This window comes from Polypterus senegalus, chromosome 3, assembly GCF_016835505.1.
Source record: "Polypterus senegalus isolate Bchr_013 chromosome 3, ASM1683550v1, whole genome shotgun sequence".
Lineage (NCBI taxonomy): Eukaryota > Metazoa > Chordata > Cladistia > Polypteriformes > Polypteridae > Polypterus > Polypterus senegalus.
This window is the reverse complement of record NC_053156.1, coordinates 25,609,890-25,630,898: the sequence shown is the minus strand read 5'-3', so window position 1 is coordinate 25,630,898 and position 21,009 is coordinate 25,609,890. Positions and strand designations below refer to the sequence as shown.

The 21,009-nt window shown below is 37.8% G+C and overlaps 1 protein-coding gene across 4 annotated transcripts in view; it reads left to right on the top strand.

Moving 5' to 3' along the window:
* tarbp2 (TAR (HIV) RNA binding protein 2) overlaps window positions 1–21,009 on the top strand; it is a 52,240-nt gene that overhangs the window by 18,138 nt on the left and 13,093 nt on the right. For all 4 annotated transcript variants that reach the window (XM_039746820.1, XM_039746819.1, XM_039746822.1 and 1 more), the window contains 4 exons: window positions 6,442–6,611; window positions 7,906–8,008; window positions 11,287–11,356; window positions 11,556–11,673. In XM_039746820.1, coding sequence (XP_039602754.1) covers window positions 6,442–6,611; window positions 7,906–8,008; window positions 11,287–11,356; window positions 11,556–11,673 — 461 coding nt within the window. The remainder of the gene's footprint in view (window positions 1–6,441; window positions 6,612–7,905; window positions 8,009–11,286; window positions 11,357–11,555; window positions 11,674–21,009) is intronic.

The following is a 21,009-nucleotide window of genomic DNA, read 5'->3' as shown; positions in this document are numbered from 1 at the left end:
AAAAATCAATGAGAAAAAAAAAAATTGTATTGAGAAGATTTTATATTGATAGATAGCTTTCTTATCCGAGGGCCTCTTCATATACAATATTTTTGGTTTTGCTATCAGGGGCGAGAATGTAGCTGTGATCTCTTTGCCAGAAATGTAAAAAGTTGGGAAGGTATCTCTGGCCAAGGTAGGTATGCTCCAGCGTCAAACGTTGGCACTGTATCTGATCGTGTTCAGCTCTGATGGGAGAGCGTCCCCCACGTGGGGAGAAAAGCACGTGGCCATGATATCTCTCTACAAATGAACAGCTACCCTCTACAACACAAGAAGCTGTGATCTCTCTCTCAAAAACGTCAAACATTACTCTTTAACAATCTCTAGATGATAATTTCTGCTGAACAAACGGGTATCGCTAGCTAAGCAGAGGCAAGGTCATGCCAACATGTGGCGAGAGGTAGAGCGACTGCGCATGTGGGAGGAGGGCCCTGCCTGGCTCACCACTCCTGATGTCACGCTTCCCCCTCCCCTCAGCCTGCAGCCGGTACTCTTGGATTTGCGCTAGTAAATCTGTGCCGAAACAAAACTATGATACTTAGCGCGATGAGAGAAGTCGCAAAATCAACCAGAATGTTCAAGCAAATTATAGAAAAAAAAAACCAATCTGAGTCCGTTAAGTAGTTCTCTTGTGAAAGCGGACAGACCTAGGCAGATGTTGGATTTTATATATATAGAGATTCACAAAACCCCATTCTCAGCAGCAGTTCTGTCAGTGTCCTAATGGCCAGCTCCCTTAGCTTATCCTTAATTAGTCATGTTTACATGCTAAGTTGTATTTAGAAAAACCTCTCTAACTGCATTAACACCACCAAAACCGGTTATTCTGTTCACTTGTGTTGCAAGTTCAATTCTGGATTAAAAATGGCCAAAATGAAACAGCTTTCCCAAGAAACAAGTCAGTCTATTGGCTGTAATGGAACTAACCTGAATAGAAAAAAATCGGGACTGTGTGCCCCCGACTTTCTCGTATGCTGAGACAGAGGAAAAAGGTCATCTAAACTACTTCCAGTTGTACAATATTTCTCAAATATATTTCTTTGTTTCTCATTGTAACGAATTGATAATAGATAGATAGATAGATAGATAGATAGATACTTTATTAATCCCAAGGGGAAATTCACATAATCCAGCAGCAGTATACTGATACAAAGAAACAATATTAAATTAAATAGTAATAAAAATGAAAAAAATTAAAATAAAAATTTAATGTTAGCATTTACTCCCCCGGGTGGAATTGAAGAGTCGCATAGTAATATCGATACACAATCACTTATATTTATTTCTTACTAGGCTGACCCGCCTTTTAAGGCTACCAACTTTTAAGTTGACCACTTCTTAAGGCAATTCAATATGTAGATCAATTTGATATTTTATACAAACTCATTAATTTGGTTATATTGCATTTGAACGGTATTACTTTAATACTCGTAGTTTCTGTTATTTTTGTGATGAAATTTAAACTTTTTTTCTATATTGAGGTGGCCCTTTTGAACCCCCCTGATATTTACTACGCGGTGAGGCATTTGTACTCCATTACATTAATTATTTCCAGAGACATAATTTTGTCTATTTTTCCAGCGCATCGCGCACAAAAGCAAGGGAACGATGGGAGCACCAGAACTCTGCTCACATCATGTCACTTCGTACCGCAAACTGCAAGTAGTAAGTGTGTGATAAGCGGAATACCGCTACGCTTTCCACTCACGGGACGGAAGGACAATCCTCACCGCTTTTATATAGTAAGAAAGAAGAAGAAGATATCGCACAGTCTGGAGTAGAAAATCATCTTTTACCTGGAAAAACGAAACTACAAATCCCATCGTGCATTGCAAAATGGATGGGGCGTGTGTGAAACTCCGCGCCTGCGTAGCACTCACGGGATGGAAGGACAATCCCGACCGCTTTTATATAGAAGGATTTATTGTCAACCATTATATTAAAATGATATTTTCACACATAGGGAGGTTGAAAATGGTGGTGGATTTTTGTCATGATTACTTATGCATTACCTAGATTACATGCAAAGTAAAAAGACTTTTAGTCACCTAAAAACATAGAAACAGTGTTAGTATTATATAATATTTGTTGCAATAAATTGCTATAGGTAAAATTGTATTTAGCTATACTGTATTTAATGATGGCAAAAATAAAATGAAAAAAGTAAATATATTACCAGGAACACGACGGGGATGTAGCAGCTTATTGTTCCCATTACATCTTTATATTTACATGGCATGTTCAGTGTTAACACAGTATTGTTAAACTGATAATGTATACTTATACAGTATATATATATATTTACATATTTATATTTATATTATATAATTATATTTATAAGTCATGTTCAAATAATAATTCTTTAGCAGTTTTTTCAATTGCTCCACCATATTAGCCTGGCGAATTTTTAGCGGTAAGCTATTCCAGATTTTAGGTACATAACAGCAGAAGGCCGCCTCACCACTTCTTTTAAGTTTAGCTCTTGGAATTCTAAGCAGACCCTCATTTGAAGATCAAAAGGCACTTTTCCACTGCATAGTACGGCACAGCACGGTTCAGTACAGCTCACCTTGGTTTGGCTCAGTTCGGCTCGGTTTGCGTTTCGACTGCAGTTTAGTACCGCTTTAGAGTGGGCGGATTATTCACGTGTCGTTATAGTTGCGCCGCCTCTACTGCCGTGACACCGTGGAACTTTTACAACAACACGCAGACAACGACAACACTTTAGCTCGACGACGCGCAAGGGTAAGCATCTAAAAAAAGCACATCACTAGCTAACTTTTATCACTGTTGCAAAGCATAAAATGAACTTAACTGCCAGTGTAACATTAAAATGCTGATTCTGTATATTACAGATCTTCCACATTTTGCAAAAAAAGTCGCCGCAACAGACCATCTGTTTGGACATTTAACCGTGCCTCAGAGTGGTGGGATGTGATTGTTCCCGGTTTTACAAACACTCAGTGGCTGGAGAACTTTCGAATGTCTGAAGAAACATTCATCCACTTATGCAACAAACTGCGTCCAGCGATGGAGAGACGGGACACAAACTTCCGCGTGTGTGTACCTTTAAAGAAAAGAATAGCCAGTGACGCGTAATGCGATTTTCTCCGGCCAATCAGTGACCAGCAGAGTTTACACGTCACGCTTTTGGTAACGGTTCGGCGCTTGGAACCTCGGCTGAGGTGGTACTAAAAAAAGGACCAGGTACCAGGTACTGTTCCCAGTGGAAAACCCCCCAAAAGTGAGCTGAACTGAACCGTGTCGTGCCGTACTATGCAGTGGAAAAGCGCCAAAAGGTTACGATTCGGAGTGTAAGGTGAGAGGCATTCAGAATTATAAAATGGGGCAGATTATTGAAGGCTTTGTAAACCATCAGCAGGATTTTAAAGTCAATTTGAAATGACACAGGTAACCATTGTAGTGACATCAAAACTGGGGTGATGTGCTTGGATTTTCTTTTCCTAGTTAAGATTCTGGCAGCTCCATTCTGCACTCGTAATTGATTGATTTTTTTTTCGGTGGTCCTGAGAGGAGTGCATTACAGTAATCTAGCCGACTAAAAACAAAAGTGTGAACTAATTTCTCAGCATCTTGCAAAGTTATAAGAGGTCTAACTTTTGCTGTATTTCTTAAGTGAAAACAATGCTGTACTAGTAATCTGATTAATATGTGATTTAAAATTCAGGTCTGAGTTAATAATTACCCCTTTAACTCCGTCTTGACTTTTAATGCTAATCGGTCAAGTTTATTTCTAATACCCTCATTATATCCATTTTTGCCAGTCACTAAGATTTCTGTTTTCTCCTTATTTAGTTTGAGAAAATTACAACTCATCCATTCAGAAACACAAGTAAGACATTGGAGATCAGTTAACCAAGAGAGTTGGGGTGATCAGGCGTTTTTGATAAATACAGTTGTGAACAATATGTTACAATCAGTCATTTCAAGAAGCAAGAGATATTAACAACACTAGTTAATCTTGGCTGCATTTTTAAATGAATTTAATGGTATCTTGATTTAAAAATACAGATATCAATTTCTATCAAAAACCTGAAAATTTCTGAGTGCTTCCAGGCTTTTAACTAGTACTGTGTGTTTGACTCTGTTCATATTTATACTTGTGTTTAACCTGAATATTTGAACATTAATGTGTGACTAAATTGGCAACCGTAATCAAATTATATAACAAATGTCCTTCCATCCAACTATCTTCTGGACCCACTTAGTCGTTTCTAACGTTATATGGAGCTGAGGTGAGGCCGATGCCAGAAGCACTGGGTGCAACTCAAGAACCTACACTTGATTAGATTCTAGTCAAATGACAGGGTAATAATAATTCTTTGCATTTATATAGCGCTTTTCTCACAACTCGTACACCTTCATTCAAACACACACACACACACACATACAGATAATAAATATACTGTAGTGTTTCCCAACCTCGGCCCTGTGGCCCCCCTGTGGCTGCAGGTTTTTGTTCCAACCAGATTCATAATCAGTGACAACACCTGATAACACTGATCTCATTTAATTAGCTGGTATTATTTTTCTTTTATTCTACATTTAGAAAAGCACAGCAGCATGATTTTTACATTTATAAGATATTTAGAAATATTTCTGCTTTTGCTTTAGATTTAAATGCTTAACTCTCCTTTGTTGATTTCATTATATTTTGCCCTTTCTCTGTGCAGTTTTTCCTCTTTGTCGTATCTCATTAATGACAATTAAAATCTAGTAGAGCAGACACACAGGCAAATGACACCGAATAATCAAAGGCTGCCACTACTTTAGCATCAGACCCACGAATCAGTAAATAATGGATTAATTAAACAATTAGAACACATAGAAAAGTAGAATGAAAATCAAGATGAAAATATTGTTTAAAAGAAAAAAATACATTATTCCCATATAAGTGCTTGGTGCAATTTTTTATATATTTATATATATATATATATATATATATATATATATATATATATATATATATATATATATATATATATATATATATATATATATATATATATATATATATATATATATATATATTTTTACCAAACTTTGTTTTCTAATTTGTATATTGTTCCCAAAACACAGAACTTGGGAAATATCAGTTCACTTAATTAGCCCAAGAGTCCAATTAAAAACAGAAGCTGGCTGGAACAAAAACCTGCAGCCACAGTGAGCCCCCAGGACTGAGGTTTGGAAACACTGCTGTAGACGTCGAAAATAACCTGACATGGCTGGCTTAAGGATTTAGCAGGAAAATGAAAATAACCAAAGAAAATCCATGCAAACCCCACACTAACAGAAGTGAACCCCGTGCCACCCCATGTAACAAACCCATTCTTGTTCCTAAGCTTTATGTTGCATTTATGGAATGTTACTTGGCTAATGTTAATGGCTGTAAGATGTTGGACTGTAAACCATAAGACTGCCAGTTCCCCACTTTGCTACTTGCCGGGACTCATGGGAGTCACATGACTTGCTATTGCACAAGGTGTAATAATTTGAAAATGACTCCATTGTGCCTGTAAAGTATCTTGCAGTGGTGTTCAATGTGGAATGGAGCCGCATAAACTTGTTTGTATGTAAATAAATTGATAAATGCTAAGGGTGATAGTTAAAGGAAATATCAGCAGGCTGTCCGTATTGTCCACAGGTAGGCAGCACAATTCTGCAAAGCTGGAGGATGTTTATTAAATCTGAAGAAAAGTAACATAAAACAAAAGTGTCTGGATTTAGGTGTTTATGTGTCCGTCTAATTAAACTGAGCATAGTGTAGTGCCCATGGTTCAATTAACTTAAATGACCATTGTGCAAGTAGCTGACAAAGGTGGACCAATGTGAAAGCTGCTAGTCAAATATCAGATTGTTGGTACGATTGTGTGGGGTGGGTGATGTTGTAAATCGGGATAAAAAATAATTAGTGTTGCAGATTTAGTAGAGATTAAAGGCTGTTTAGTTCCAGTGATTAGTGTGGATGAGATAAAAGCTTTTAGTTTAGAGACCTCAGTGTAGTCACATGATCTGTGTGGGTATCCTAGTCTGCTTAGAAAGGTTAGACATATTTGATCATATGACCCATCAATGCAATTCACAGATTGTAATCTACAAGTCACTGGGTCACATGACTTTTAGCAAGCATTTGCTAAAATTAAGCCTACTCTATGTTCAGAAATGTTTGCACCTCACATATTTTAATTTGAGTACAGTAGTTAGTGTCTGCAAGGATTAAAAAAAAACAAAAAAAAAGCAGAATACCTTGAGATAGTCTTCTTTTTTTTCTTATCCCAAATAATTACAGCCAGATCAGCAGCTGCTCTTACTCAGATTTACCTTTCCTGCTAAACAGCAGTTTGTTTCAGATGTGGTGTCTCTTTTTTTTCTTTTCAGTATTGATCAAATGCTGGCTCTGAACCCTGGCAAGACCCCCATCAGCTTGCTACAAGAGTATGGAACGCGGATAGGCAAGACACCGGTGTATGATCTGTTGAAGGCTGAGGGACAAGCACATCAGCCCAACTTCACTTTCAGAGTGACTGTCGGGGATATCAGCTGTACAGGTTTGCACTATTGGGATACTGTTAATGCCTAGGCAGCTCTGTCATCTGACATGTTTAGATAGACAGAACTTTACGAGGAGGTACCCAGAAATATCCGGAATTGAAAAAAAAAAATGTTTTAATATTTTTTACTTACTGAAACTTTAGTCTCCTTCAAAGTACTCTCCACTGGTGAAAACATTTCTGGAATTGCTGAAGAGCAATGTTGTCCAAGGCCTGCAGTGATTTTTCTTTGACTTCTTCCGCAGTACATAAACACTTCCTTCGAGTTCTTTTTTTCAAATGTGGGAACAAGAAAAAGTCACACGGAGTAAAGATCAGGCGAGTAGGGAAGGTGGCAAGAACTCCAAAACGCACAAGTCAATTCAGAAATCTCTTCGATAGTCTGCCGACGATCTTCGTAAATTGCATTGCGAACTTTTTCAAGATTTTCGTCATTCCTAATGGTGGAAGGTCAACCAGACATTGGTTTGGTCTTCAAGTGACATTTCCCCTTGTTTGAAATGCGAAGACCACTCGTAGATCTGTGTTTAACCTAAAGCTTCCTCTTTAAAAGCAGTTTCAAGCATCACTACAGTTTCCCGAAGAGAAAACAAAATTTAACGCAGACACGCTGTTCTTTATGATCACCCATCACAAAAATCGTAGAACACGTTTAATAAGAAGAAAAGAAAAACCGACACTGAATGCCATACGAAAAATACAGAGCAACGGCACTTGACTGAGTGCCACAGAATACTGTAAGTGTGCTAAACCAAGCGGTGAAATTCACAACTAAGTCGAGATTGCGTGCCAGATACAGATTCCGGTTATTTTTGGGTAACTCCTCGTATTTGTCCCCAGTGGGAAATTTGGCATTTACATTGCAATCAAAATCATCAGACAAAAGTGTATGTTCTTAGTGAAACCAAGAAGCACTTCTTTACTCAAAGATTTGTGGGAATCTAGAACATCCCACTTAGACATATTGTTGATGGAGAAATGCTGCCAACCTTTAAGAAGTCTCTGGGTTTTAGCTATTAGCTACACAAATGAGTCTGATAGACATGAATGGTCTTCTCTCATTTGTCAAATTTCTTAATGTTCATTGTTCGTGTATCCTGTGATGAATAAGGAGAACAGAAAAAAATAAATAAATCTGACTATACAGAAATGTTATATTGAAAGGAAGTTGAAGGAGTGTCAGAGATTTTGCTACGGCCTTCCCAGTTTTGTTAGTGTGGAAATGCATCTTGACAATCTTGAAATTTTAAGTGCATTTTAATGGCTTTCTTTTCTTTTCATCCTGACACAGGGCAGGGGCCCAGCAAGAAGGCTGCTAAACACAAAGCAGCAGAAGCGGTTCTTAAGCTGCTGAAAGGGGGCAATATGATGGATGGTCCAGTGGATGGAATAAGGTGAGTATCAATATCTTCTTCCACTCTTGTTACCCATTTAGTAGTAGTGCATGCTTGATTGTGTGTGTTTGTCAACATTCCAAAATTTCAATTTATAACCCCACTGAATCCAGTTGAGGAACATGGCTTGCTGGATCCTATACTGGCAGCATTGGATAGAAGGCAGAGGGTAATACAGTCCAGCACAAACGCAGTGCATACACTCATCCACACAAGCCCAATTTGAAATCTTCAGTTAATGGAATACTCTTTATTTTATAGGTGTATATGTAACCAACAATGGAGAATAACAAATGCTTGGTCATGTCTGAGCTTGTTCCATTTTCATTCATGAAATCGTTTTTCAGAAGTGGCCTATTTAACAATATTGTAATGTAATTGTATTGTTTTGCACATTGTGAGCATTTGACAGGTGGATTATGCGACAGGAGTAACGCGAGATGTTTTCATGGACGGTATTTATGGTGTTTACTGTTGTCTAGCATTGGTCATTATAGATGTCTTTACAGTCAGAAACTTTTCCGTCTCTGTTCTTCATGAAAACATGATATTAAAAATATTTCTTGACCATTTCTATAGGCTATTTATGGGGTAAGTAACATATAAGAAAATACTGTCTAGGTGGAGTATTCCTATAAGTTTAAAAAGGGGGAGGGGGGAATCTATACCCTCTGTCCCGCACAAAACAATCGTCTTCAGTTTCTTGGCAGTCTGTCACATGAAGTAATATAAATTTACAGAAACAGCAATAGACTGACATGTTTCTTGAAAAAGCTGTCTCGTTTCAGCCATTTTTGAACCCAGAACTGAACTTTAGGAATGCCAGTACCTTGAAACTCAGTGAAAGACAATTCACTTACATTACTGAAGAGAATAACAGGTTTCAGTGGTGCTAATGCAATGATAAAAGTTTCTGCAATAACCAATTAGCATGTAAGCATGATTAATTAAGGATGAACTAAAGGAGTTTACCATGAGGACACTGAAGGAATGGCTTCTGAAAATGGGGCTTTGCAGTCATATGTGATGAGAAGTCAAGCAAAATGACACCTTTTAAACTGAAGTTGGCCTGAGTTACCTTAAAAGCTTGCATATTGTAATCTTTGTAGTTAGCCAATAAATGGTGTCATTTTGCTTGACTTCTCATTGCATCCATAATGGCTAGCACAGTACAACAACCTGGTACTATTGTCATATGTGAGTAATAAATTAAAAATCAGCCATTAGCAATATTGTTAATGTCTTGGCTGTGTTATGAAGTCAATTTATTGGTAACTTTATAGAAAACTAGCCGTCCTCCGTGGCGCCGCCCATGTAGTAGTAAAAAAGAACAGTAAGGATGGCCCTGCTCGGCTCCCTACTCCTGACATCACGCTTCCCCCTGCCCTCGGCCTGCAGCCTCTGTCTCAGATTAGCGCAAATATATAGCTCCTGCAAGCGAATTATCATTCTCGGCACAATGAGAGAAGTCTCAAAATCAATCGGAATGTTCAAGCAAATTATAGAAAAAAAAACTGGTCTAAATCCGTTAAGTAGTTCTCTCATGAAAAACAGACAGACGGACAGACGTAAAATTTTTTATATATGTAGAGAAATATGAACTTCAGTTCATGTCATGAAAATTTCTGAGTGATTCCAAATGTGTTTGTGTATGTATTTATGCATGTTATATATATATATATATATATATATATATATATATATATATACACACATACACAAACACACACACACACACAGTAAACCCCGATTATCTGAGGTAATGTGGACCAATGCTACCTCAGAAAGCTGAAAACTTCAATTAAACAGATGGCCGCTGTAGTGGCAATGCTGCACAGGGAAGGAATGGGCTGACACAGAAAGAGATCAGCAGACGTCAGCAGGGACACGCTTACAGTAGTCGGAGAGACAGGCTCTGCACAGCACACGGATTGAGCTTTCCATTTAGCTCAAACCGCAGAGTGCTGACTTTTGAGCCAGAGAACGCAGGTTTGCCATTCACCACAGCGCAATTATTCAAACTGAGATGCTTTGTGGTCAAAGTCCAGAGCAATTCGATTGGCGATAAGGGTTTGATTTGCACCCTGGATGGCTGGAGTGTAGTGGCGACACTGCACGGAGAAGATGAAGGCCAACCCCGAGAGAGATCACCAGGGAAGTGCTCATAGTGGTCAGGGACAGGATCTATGTGGCTGACGGATGGAGCTCACCATTTTGTTCTCACTGCAAAACGCTGACCTCTGAGCCAGAGAATGCAGGTCCACAGTTCACCATAGCACAAATCTTCGAACTCAGATGCTTCGTGGTTCGAGTCCGCAGAAGTTCAGTTGGTGATATGGGTGGGATTTACACTGTAGACGGATGGAGTGTAGTGTTGATGCTATGCAGAGAAGGTGGGGGCTGACACAGAGAGATATCAGCTGACATCACCAGCAAAGTGATCACAGTGGTCAGAGAGACAGGTTCTGTGCAGTTGATGGATGGAGCTCTATATTTTGCTCACACTGCAAAACGTTGACCTCAGAGCCAGGAAACGCATGCTTGCAATTCCCAGTGGCAGTTCACCACAGTGCTTTGAAATGTTTAAACTCAAGAATCCTAAGTAAACGAAATAGTACAGCATGTGCACATTGTCAGCGCTGGCAACACACCCACAATAGCTGAAGGGTGCAGTTGGGTAGGGGTTAGTGAGTGACGCCAACATTTCCATAATCACCAGCTCCTCAACTGCTTGCTCTGTACACTCGAGGTTAGTATAGTATTTATAGTATTCACTGCAAAGCTTTTATTAATTACTAGCTGTGTGAGCCTGTGCTGTAAAAAGCCCAGGCTCCTAGAAATCATCAAAAAAAAATTGAAATGCAGAGTTGGCGGTTTTGTTTTATGGATGTGCTCGCCTCTCTTGTGTATTAGCGACTAAGTGAGTTTGTCTTTCATTGGCGGTTTCACTTTGGCGACAGAGTCACTTTCTTTCAGCTTCATGCTGTAGCCTCGCACTTCCGGGCCGGGCAGACAGACACACACACTTCCATGCGTAGGTGTTTATTTATAAGATAAGAAAAGTAGTGTAATACACTTACAGCTTCTCCTCAAATAATGTGGAACCTCAGGAAATGGATGCATGGATAACTGGGGTTCTGCTGTGTGTGTATATATAATAAGTTTTGTGTATGTGTATTTCACCTGCTTCTAGGTGTTAGAGTTTTGGATTTTTCTTAAGATAATATTTGCATTCTCTTATGCATTTTTAAACATTTTTTTGTTTCCTTTGTTCATAGCTCACCGTTAGAGGCAAAAATTTCCAGCTCTGCTCAGCAAGCTGAATGCAATCCAGTGGGAGCACTGCAGGTAGAGTATGTTTGGATCTCATGCCTTTTAAAAGTGAGTGAAGTTTTCAAATGGGGAGGGAAAACATTTAGTAAAGATGAGTGAATTTAGTCAACAAGTTATTATTCCAGGCAGCTTAGCCCAACTGAATACTGTGTAACTTTGAAGATCTTTTTTTTTATTTGACCCGTCTCCTCTTGCCCTCCTGTTCACTCATTAGGAGCTGGTGGTACAGAAAGGATGGCGCTTGCCGGAGTACACTGTTACTCAAGAGTCAGGACCTGCACACCGGAAGGAGTTCACTATGACCTGCCGTGTGGAGCGATTCGTTGAGATAGGTATGTACACTAGCCCTGTGGTGCATTTTGATCGCTGATATCTACTCCTACATCTGTGTCCTCCCTGATTACATGTCTACAAAGGGAATAAATCACTGAGCAGGATATTTACTGTGTGTATTGAGTGCTTTTCATACCTGTGGATGGATTTCTTGCTGATTTGTTGAAATGCTAACCCGTCTTCTATATGTGTGGTGTCTTAGTGTTTTAGGGGCAGGCACTAGAGTTGGACTAGTCACTGTACTGTTGTTCAGGTTAACTTTTATTCTTCTGCCATCTTTACATTTAACTTTATAAAAATGGAAAACATCATGGTCGGAAATGTATCCGTTAGATGGCTCTGGAGCTTTAACATGTTTTAACAGTAAAATCCCTGAAGCCTTACGAATAAAGTCACCTTAAATTCCTTTCAATTGAATTTATTCAAGTGGTTACTGAAATGTAAAATAAACACTTTTGCAAAGGTATAACGAAACGTGTGCTTTTATTCAAAAATAAAACTGAATAACAAAAAATTCAAGTGACAACATGATATCAAGAAGACATGATTCACCAGCGTTTGTGTGTCTGCTTATATCCCTTCAGCGATATCTTTTACATGTAGCAAAAATTTAGACTTATATCAAATGTATGTTTTTTATTATAGTAATAATAATAATAGCAGCTCACTACTCAATACAAGGAGAGCCCAGGCTTGAAACCGCAACCTTTTGTTTACGTGGTAGCAGTTCTTACCACTACACCAGCCAAGCACACAGTCGACTTTCTGTCAATTGATATTTGAGCTTTTGTTTTCACTCATTGACAGCAACGTGTAAATTGAACAATTTCTCTTTCTTTGGTTATATTCTTGAATAAAAGTGCACATGGTTTGTTATACCTTTTTGGAAAGCGTTTATTTGATTTTTGGATTTCAATATTCACACATTATACATGTCACGTCAGCATTTTGCCAATTTTTAGTAGAACATGAAAAGAGTTTCTGTTTTAGTTATGTGTTTCTTGCCTCGCATTTTGTGTCATCCTACATTTACCCAGATCGTTGTAGAAACAGAACACACATGAAATGTATGTATTCCAAATAACAATATATTATTTACCCTATACAATGCAAGGTACCTCACATCCAGATAAATAGAGACCTGAGCTGGGAGAACTTTGTGACTGACTTCAGCTGCGTCGGTGGGGGATAGGATAGCAGGCTGCTTGCTGCCTGTGCTGATCAACACATTTGCATAACAAAGACGCTGAGGAGGAGGCGTGAGGGAATTTAAGATGACCAGGCATTACAACTTTTTTCATGGGCTTCAGGGATTCTTAGTGTTAAAACATTCAATGTTTTTTAACATCTGGATGTCACCTGGAATTCTTCATTAGGCAGTATGTAGTTCCAAGCGTGTGGAGTCGATACACAAAACCTTCGACTCCAACTCTGTCTCCTGAATTTGTAATTATAATAATCTGTTTGATATGTTGATAGAAAGCACCCAACGTACGAGATACAAGGCACTTCATCACTGCCAGCACAAATCATTTATCTACTTTCTAGCACTCTAACCTGTTGAAGTTTGGGTTTAAAGGTTGTAGCAATGTTGTTGTGGCTTACAAACACCGAGAAACATTAAACGAAAGACTATAAACTTAAAAAATTAAAATGGAAGCTGTATTTCTATCAAAAAGCCTAGAAGAAAAATAGTTAAATTAGCATATGTGAAATTGGAAATACATTAAAACATTATATTATAATTTGCATTTAGTCAGAGTCTGTACATTTTTTCCGACTACAACTCAGACTCCCCAAACCCTGACTGTATCCCCCACCTGATTACTTTACTGTGTAGTGACACATTTGTTGTTAATGTCCTGTCTGTAACCGTGTTTCTATTAACCTCCTTAATGTGCATTTTGAAATTGTGAAACAAACAAAAAAAAAAACGGTAATGGAAATTTGTGAATTTCGAAGAAAAACTCTCAAAAATCTCAAAATAGTTTATATGCTCACTGGAGGTGTTTTTTTGATTTAGGCGTTAGGGTTAGGGGTTAGGTTTGACAAAGCAATAATTTGCAAAACTGAAATGGAAACACTTTTCTTCACATTTAGGTCACGTGAGTCTTGGCAGCAGCCCTGTACTCCCCACAGGTAGCCAGTTTATAAAGCGCGATTGCTATGCGGTTCTTGGTCAGGACTGGCTTCCTCGTGTATGTTACGGCAGGGGACACAAGAGGGCCTTATTGCACCGGATAATTCCATGAATGTTGAGCTGCTCATCCTACACTTTTGTACCCACAGCTCCTCAGTAAAATCACTGATCAATTTCAAAGAAATTCCTAATACTTGGCCTCTGGCCTCTACGCTATATAGGGAGTTCACCTTTCCTTTATTGTATTCACTTTCTCTTGTCACTTCCGATTATAAACAAATATGGCGATTGTAGACGCAATTAAAATAACAGATCCAACACCTCTCATATTGGTCGCAATTTTTAATTCGCATAAAATCACTCCATGAAAACACAGACAATTCGTATTTGTGTTTTCTCGACTTTTCATTAGTGTCGCTTCTGTTTTGTGCATAAATGCAATGGAAACACGGCTTCTGTGCGAAAGAAAGTGTTGTGCACTGCTCCATATTGTCCAGGTTGAGATTTTGTGTTCTGCGTCAGTTAAGCCTCTATCATTAGAACATTAGAACACTCTAGACGAGAACAGGCCATTCAGCCCAACAAAGCTCGCCAGTCCTATCCACTTATTTCTTCCAAGAAAACATCATGAGTAATAGACAGGTGATGGTGGGGAACTTCTTAGAGCATGGAGCCTGTGGGACGTACTGTCTTATTTTATATCTTAACTCACCCCACCCCAGCTAAGTATTCACTCTCCAAACTGCTTGGTAGACATGGATGGAGGATTCAGCAAGGTACATCTTGATGATGATCAGTAGGTTGATAAGTAGTACTTTATTGATTCCAAAGGAGAAATTTACCACGAGTAAGTCTTTACTTTTCATAAGATTTTAGTGCACTTTCAATTTGTTAAAGTCGCAGTTTGAGAGGAAGTGCCCAGTAAGATTTTATAAACTAAACCAGGAGATAAAAATGCCAAAGGCGGCAGACTAGAGCTGGGAAATGAGGCCCAAAAATAATATATTTTTCCATAACACTTGATATCTATACTAATAAAAGGCAAAGCCCTCACTCACTCACTCACTCACTCACTCACTCACTCACTCACTCACTCACTCACTCACTCACTCACTCACACTCACTCACTCACTCACTCACTCACTCACTCACTGACTCACTGACTCATCACTAATGAGTGACACTTCTTCCCGTGTAGGTAGAAGTCTGAAATTTGGCAGGCTTATTTCTTACAGCTTACTTACAAAAGTTGGGCAGGTTTCATTTCGAAATTCTACGCATAAGGGTCATAACTGGAAGCTATTTTTTCCCATATAATGTAATGGAGTCTTGAGTTGGAGATGGCCTCCAAATACGAGCCTGATTGAAAGAAATAATGATAATCAAATCCTTGATGACAGCAACATTCAATAACACTCACAAAACAATTACTGTATATTGACAATCATGTTACGTTATTTTTAAAATGTTCCCTTTTCTTTTCATAACTTCTACTTCTCCACTGCACGGGTATATATATATAAATGTATATATATACCCGATCTACAATACATACTTTAGCATAGACAAGCCACACGCTGTGGCTAATTGTAGAGTCTTAGCCTCTAACGCCGACATTGAGGTTCGATTCGAGAGGGATGTACTGACTATTCTGCGCTACCCGATTCATTTTACCTTCGCATCTCCTTGGTTTGGGACGTATGAAAAAATATTAGGTTAACGCAGAATCATGTTACGTTATTTTTAAAATTTTCCCTTTCTTAGCACAAGCACAGTTGAGAAGCTTGATGCATGTACTCCATAAGCGTTAAAAATAACGCATTTAATCACACTTTCAATTCCAAGCAAGCGGGAACTTTTGTCAATGCATGATTTCCTGGTACATCCATTACACTGATGCACACATCACAGCTACAAAAATGTTAGAGTCGGAATAAAGCGCGTTCCTACGACTGATCATTTCGACTACCCGAGTGAAGCCTTGATAAAAGCATGGTTTTGTGCACACTGAAAAGCAAGCAAAATTAGATGCATTACAGAAAGCGGACTTTGTGGCTCTTACTGGGGATCATTGGACTTCCGTGACCGTTAGTAATTCTAAATACATCTAATTACAAAATGTTCAATGATCACACTGTTTTAGCCTAATGTACAAAATAATTTTGGCTAATGTTACTCAGAGTTTAAAGAGTAAGCTGGTCAAATTACCTTTTATGTTTCTGACTTATTTTTTTAAAGAAGAAAAAACTGCACTTTATGGTGAAATTTTGGTTATTATTATTTAAAGACAATACTATTCTGAAAATGTACTTAAAGTACTTAAACTACCACTTTATTTTTAAGTCTGCCCAATTTTAACCAGGGATGATATTTTTGTTTCTGTTTTGAATTCAAATGCAGTTTAAAAGCTTTTTTCAGAAATTAAAACAGCTTCAGTTTACAATATTCATGTCCATGTCTATTATTTGATTCTGTAAGCCCACTAAAACCGTTTTAAATAAAAAAAAACATTTGCGATTTGGGGCAAATTTACGTGTCGATTACATACGATTAATCAAGATTAATTCTTACACAGCCTCTAATTAATTGGATTAATTTTTTTAATCGAGTCCCACCTAATATATATATATGTAGATATATATATGTAGATTTGTATATATATGTTGTATATACAGTATGTATATATGTGTGTGTGTATATATACAGTGTGTGTATATATATATATATATATATATATATATATATATATATATATATATATATATATATATATATATATATATATATATATATATATATATGCACAACACTCATGACAATTACAAAACAATTACATTGTCAATCATGTTACGTTATTATTAAAATGTTTCCTTTTCTTTTTACTTCTCCGCTGCCAATCGCAGGTATTTTGCTATATATATATATATATATATATATATATATATATATAAATAGATAGATATGACAACAACACTCATATCAATGACAAAACAATTACATTAACAATCATCTTACGTTATTTTTAAAATGTTTGCTTTTCTTTTCATAACTTCTTCAACACACTACTTCTCCGCTGCGAAGCGCGGGTATTCTGCTAGTTGATAATAAAGGGAGAGACGAGTCTTCATTTCAAAAGCTCATTCACGTTTGAATGCACTCCACAGCCATTCACGAGGGAATTTTCCTGGAAGTGTCTTATGTAACAACTAGATAAATTAAATCTGGATTATACTTCATGAGTAAACTGAGATTTTCTTCAAGGACATTTTGATTTTATTTGCGTTTTTGTTCAGCATTGGTTCTCATAGATGTCTAACTGTGCCAGGAACCGTGTTATCTACTAATCATATTAGTTCTTGTCTTAAAAGTCACTTAATGCACATTTTTATAATATGTATTAAATTGTTTACTAAGTACTTTTAAAGATAAAAATATATTATTAAACAGTTTGAATTGCTTATGTGAAACTATTCAATTAGTCTATTCTAAATATGGCTAACTCTAGAAATCTGTATGATTTTTATTTGTATCTTTCATTATTTGGCAACTGTTGTTATGCTTTGTTTTCCTTCCACAGTTAAACATTATTAGCTGGTGTCTATAAGGCAATTTCTATTTTTTTTTTTTACTTTCTAGTATATGAAGTTTAGGGAAAGTATTGCAATCATCCAAAGATTCAATGTTGGGATTTTGAAGAATCACGACGTTGTAGACCTCCCTGACTTTCTTGTATGCGAAGTATCGGGAAAGTATTGGAATCGTCCAAAAATTCGACCTCAAAATTTTGATGAATCTCGACATTTAAGATCTCCTTGACTTTCTCATATATGAAGTATAGGGAAAGTATTGGAATCCTCCAAAACTTCCATTTTGAGATTTTGATGAATCTCGAAGTTTTGAAATTCTGTCTGTGTGTTTGTGTGTGTGTGTGTATGTAAACACGATAACTTGAATACACTTTCACTGAGGTCAACCAAATTTTGCATACAAGTATTGGGTACAAAACATAGAATTCTATCAACTTTTGGGCTGTTTCCGATAACCGGAAGTCGTACTTTACCTTTTATTTTCTTCATATACATTGTGTTCCAAATTATTATGCAAGTGGCACATCCATCACTAGAATTTCAGTAATACAAATATTTGGGTTTTAGTTTGTCAATGAAAGTTTTTGCTTGTTTTATTCCTCATATCTTCAGAGACGACTAGTATCAAGCACACAGAGATTTGTTAATTCATTTGCCAGATAATTTTCATTAAAGGGAAATCTACTAAAGTGTTTGTTCCACATTCTTAAGCAAATCACAGCTCTCGTGCAATTTGGGGAGGAAGAAAGATTGTTCTGAAGATGAAAAGCGTGAAATAGTTCAATGTCTTTCAAAGGCATGAAAACAATTGCAATTTTGAGAAATGTGAAAGAGGCGATTGAACTGAAAAAAGATTTGTGAGAGATGTAGAGCATAGACTAATTGGGTCAGATAAAGGCTTATTAAGGAAAGTGTCTGTCAGACAAATTATTGCTATTAAAAGAGCAGCAATCAGGCATTTGAAGCCACTGGTGCCTCAGAAGTCCCAAGAACCTTTTGATGCAGGACCCTGCAGAGGCTTGCAGTTGTGCATAGAGCTGTATATATCGGCCATCATTATACAAAGTTCACAAAGAGAAATGTTTGGAGTGAGTTAAGAAATACTTTCAAGCAGTTTTTTTCAGCGATAGATACCACGTTAAGCTGGATTGGGTTCCTGCAAGACTTCAGCCTGACCAAAGGAGGCGGTGGGGTAATGATAATAATCTGGGCTTGAATACTGAGAAGTGAGATGGTAGGTCCCATTAGGTAAGGTTTATACTCCTGCAGACACTTCTGCTATGCAAGCAGTGTACTGTTTATAGTTGTGCGCGTACTTCACGTAAATCTAAAAGATTTCTCGAGGTGGCAGTGCAAGATGATATCAAGGTGAGAAAACGTGTTGTGAATTACCTGAAACATCCATTAAATTCCAAGGACACCTTGCCACAATATCTCTTAAAAGGATGGATGTTTAATGTTTACATCAATCAATTTAGGGATGAGCCCATTCCAGCATGCTTCGGGCACGAGGCAGAAACAAACCCTGGCCAGGGCATCCGTTCATCGCAAGGTGAATACAAGCACTCACTCACACACTGGTGTTATTTTAGCATCACCAAATCCCCAAATCTGTATGTCTTTGGAAAGAAACCGGAGCACACTGTGGAAACCCACCAGGAAAACATGTAAACTCCAGGCAGGGAATACCAGGGGTGTGACTCCCTACGAGGCAGAAGCGCTACCGCTCCGCCACTGTGCTGCCCCTAAATGTGTACAGTAATCCCTCCTCGATCGTGGGGGTTTCGTTCCAAAACCCCCCGCGATAGGTGAAAATCCGCGCAGTAGAAACCATATGTTTGTATGGTTATTTTTATATATTTTAAGCCCTTATAAACTCACCCACACTGTTTATAAATATTCCCTGCACAGTTATACAGCATAATCCCTTTATATTCTCTTAGTTATTAGGTAAGATTCGTTGAAATTATGTATGTAAACACACTGTTTATATACTACTCACAAACATACGTATAGTATATCATTGAGGAGTTTTAATATGTAATACAGTTTTAAACATATTGTAATTGATTAGGTAATATAAAAATAAGTGAAAAATCTATAACCTGTAAATCCTGTACATAAAACCAAATTGTTATTTTAAAGATACTGTAGAGCGTCTCCGATATCACATATGTTACAGCCATTAAAATAGACAGGCCACCGGCAATAAATACCTACAATGCAAGAAAAATTGTATAAAATGTGTGTACAGTTGCAATAAACATGCGTACGTGTACTAAGTACGTAGAAAATTAGTTAAGGGTACTCGCCAAAATGACACGACGACTTGTCCGATAATGATGAGTTTAATTTTACTGCACAACAAAGGAGAGCGTTACAGCTCTTCTAAAGGAGCCTCTTCAGGCGATTGTGTAATACCGCCGTTGTTCTTCTTCCGGCAGTCTTCAATCTAAATCCCTAAAGCAGATTCCATCCGGAGTACTGCCTTATTACACCCACTTACAACTCGTTTTGCGCCCTGGTTAAAGATCACTGCAGCCGTAGATCTTGTATTCTTTTCCTCCTTTTTAAATAAAAAGAATCCTATCCTAAACTTTACCTTTTCGGCAATCATTAGCATCTTCCGTTGGCGCCTGGGCACGGCTCCTGAAGCAGTAGCAGGAGCAGATCATTTTGGAGCCATAACGAAGGGCTTGACTATGCACAAAGATAAACACAACAGTTAACTCTTTACACAGCGAAACACGTTGATGCTGAATGAGCGAGACAAGACTTCCTGGTTAATGCAGCAGAATCGAATTCGGCGCTCTGTCGCTGAGCCAATCAGCACACAGGAACTTAACTGCGTGCTTTGATTGGGTAGCTTCTCAGCCATCCGCCAATAGCGTCCCTTGTATGAAATCAACTGGGCAAACCAACTGAGGAAGCATGTACCAGAAGTAAATTGTCCACAGAAACCCGCGAAGAAGCGAAAAATCTGTGTTATATATTTAGATATGCTTACATATAAAATCCGCAATAGAGTGAAGCCGCAAAAGTCGAAGCGCGATACAGCGAGGGATTACTGTAATTATTAACAGTATTCATTATTTCAATGAAGTTAATGATTGATCTGTAAAATGTAACATATGTACTTCAATGCATTTCATCAGAAAATTATATCAAGTACAAATCTAAGGATTCTAAATGTGCAGAGAGCTAGAATATAATAAATTTAATGTGTTCTTTGTGGCAATTGCTACTTGTTCCTGCTGTCAGTTTACGAGGAAACCCCAGAAGCACGTAGTGATTAACAACTTGGCCGGTTTTAAGATGACATTTACGATGGTCTACTTTAATGATAAAATAAACTACGAGGTTAAAGTGGACATTTCGAGATTAAAGCTGATATTTCCACTTCAGTCACAAAGTACATCTTTTCACTGTGTCCCTAATTTTTTCCTCTGTGGCTCAAATATGCCGCCGTACATTCTGATGCTGTTGTGAAGGTGCAAAAAAAAAAAGATGGCATAGAAGATGGTATGCGAGACCTTTAAAATCTATCATGTCATTATAATGGGGAATATGCGATGCTTGAATATAAAAGCACCATGGATGCATTTGTA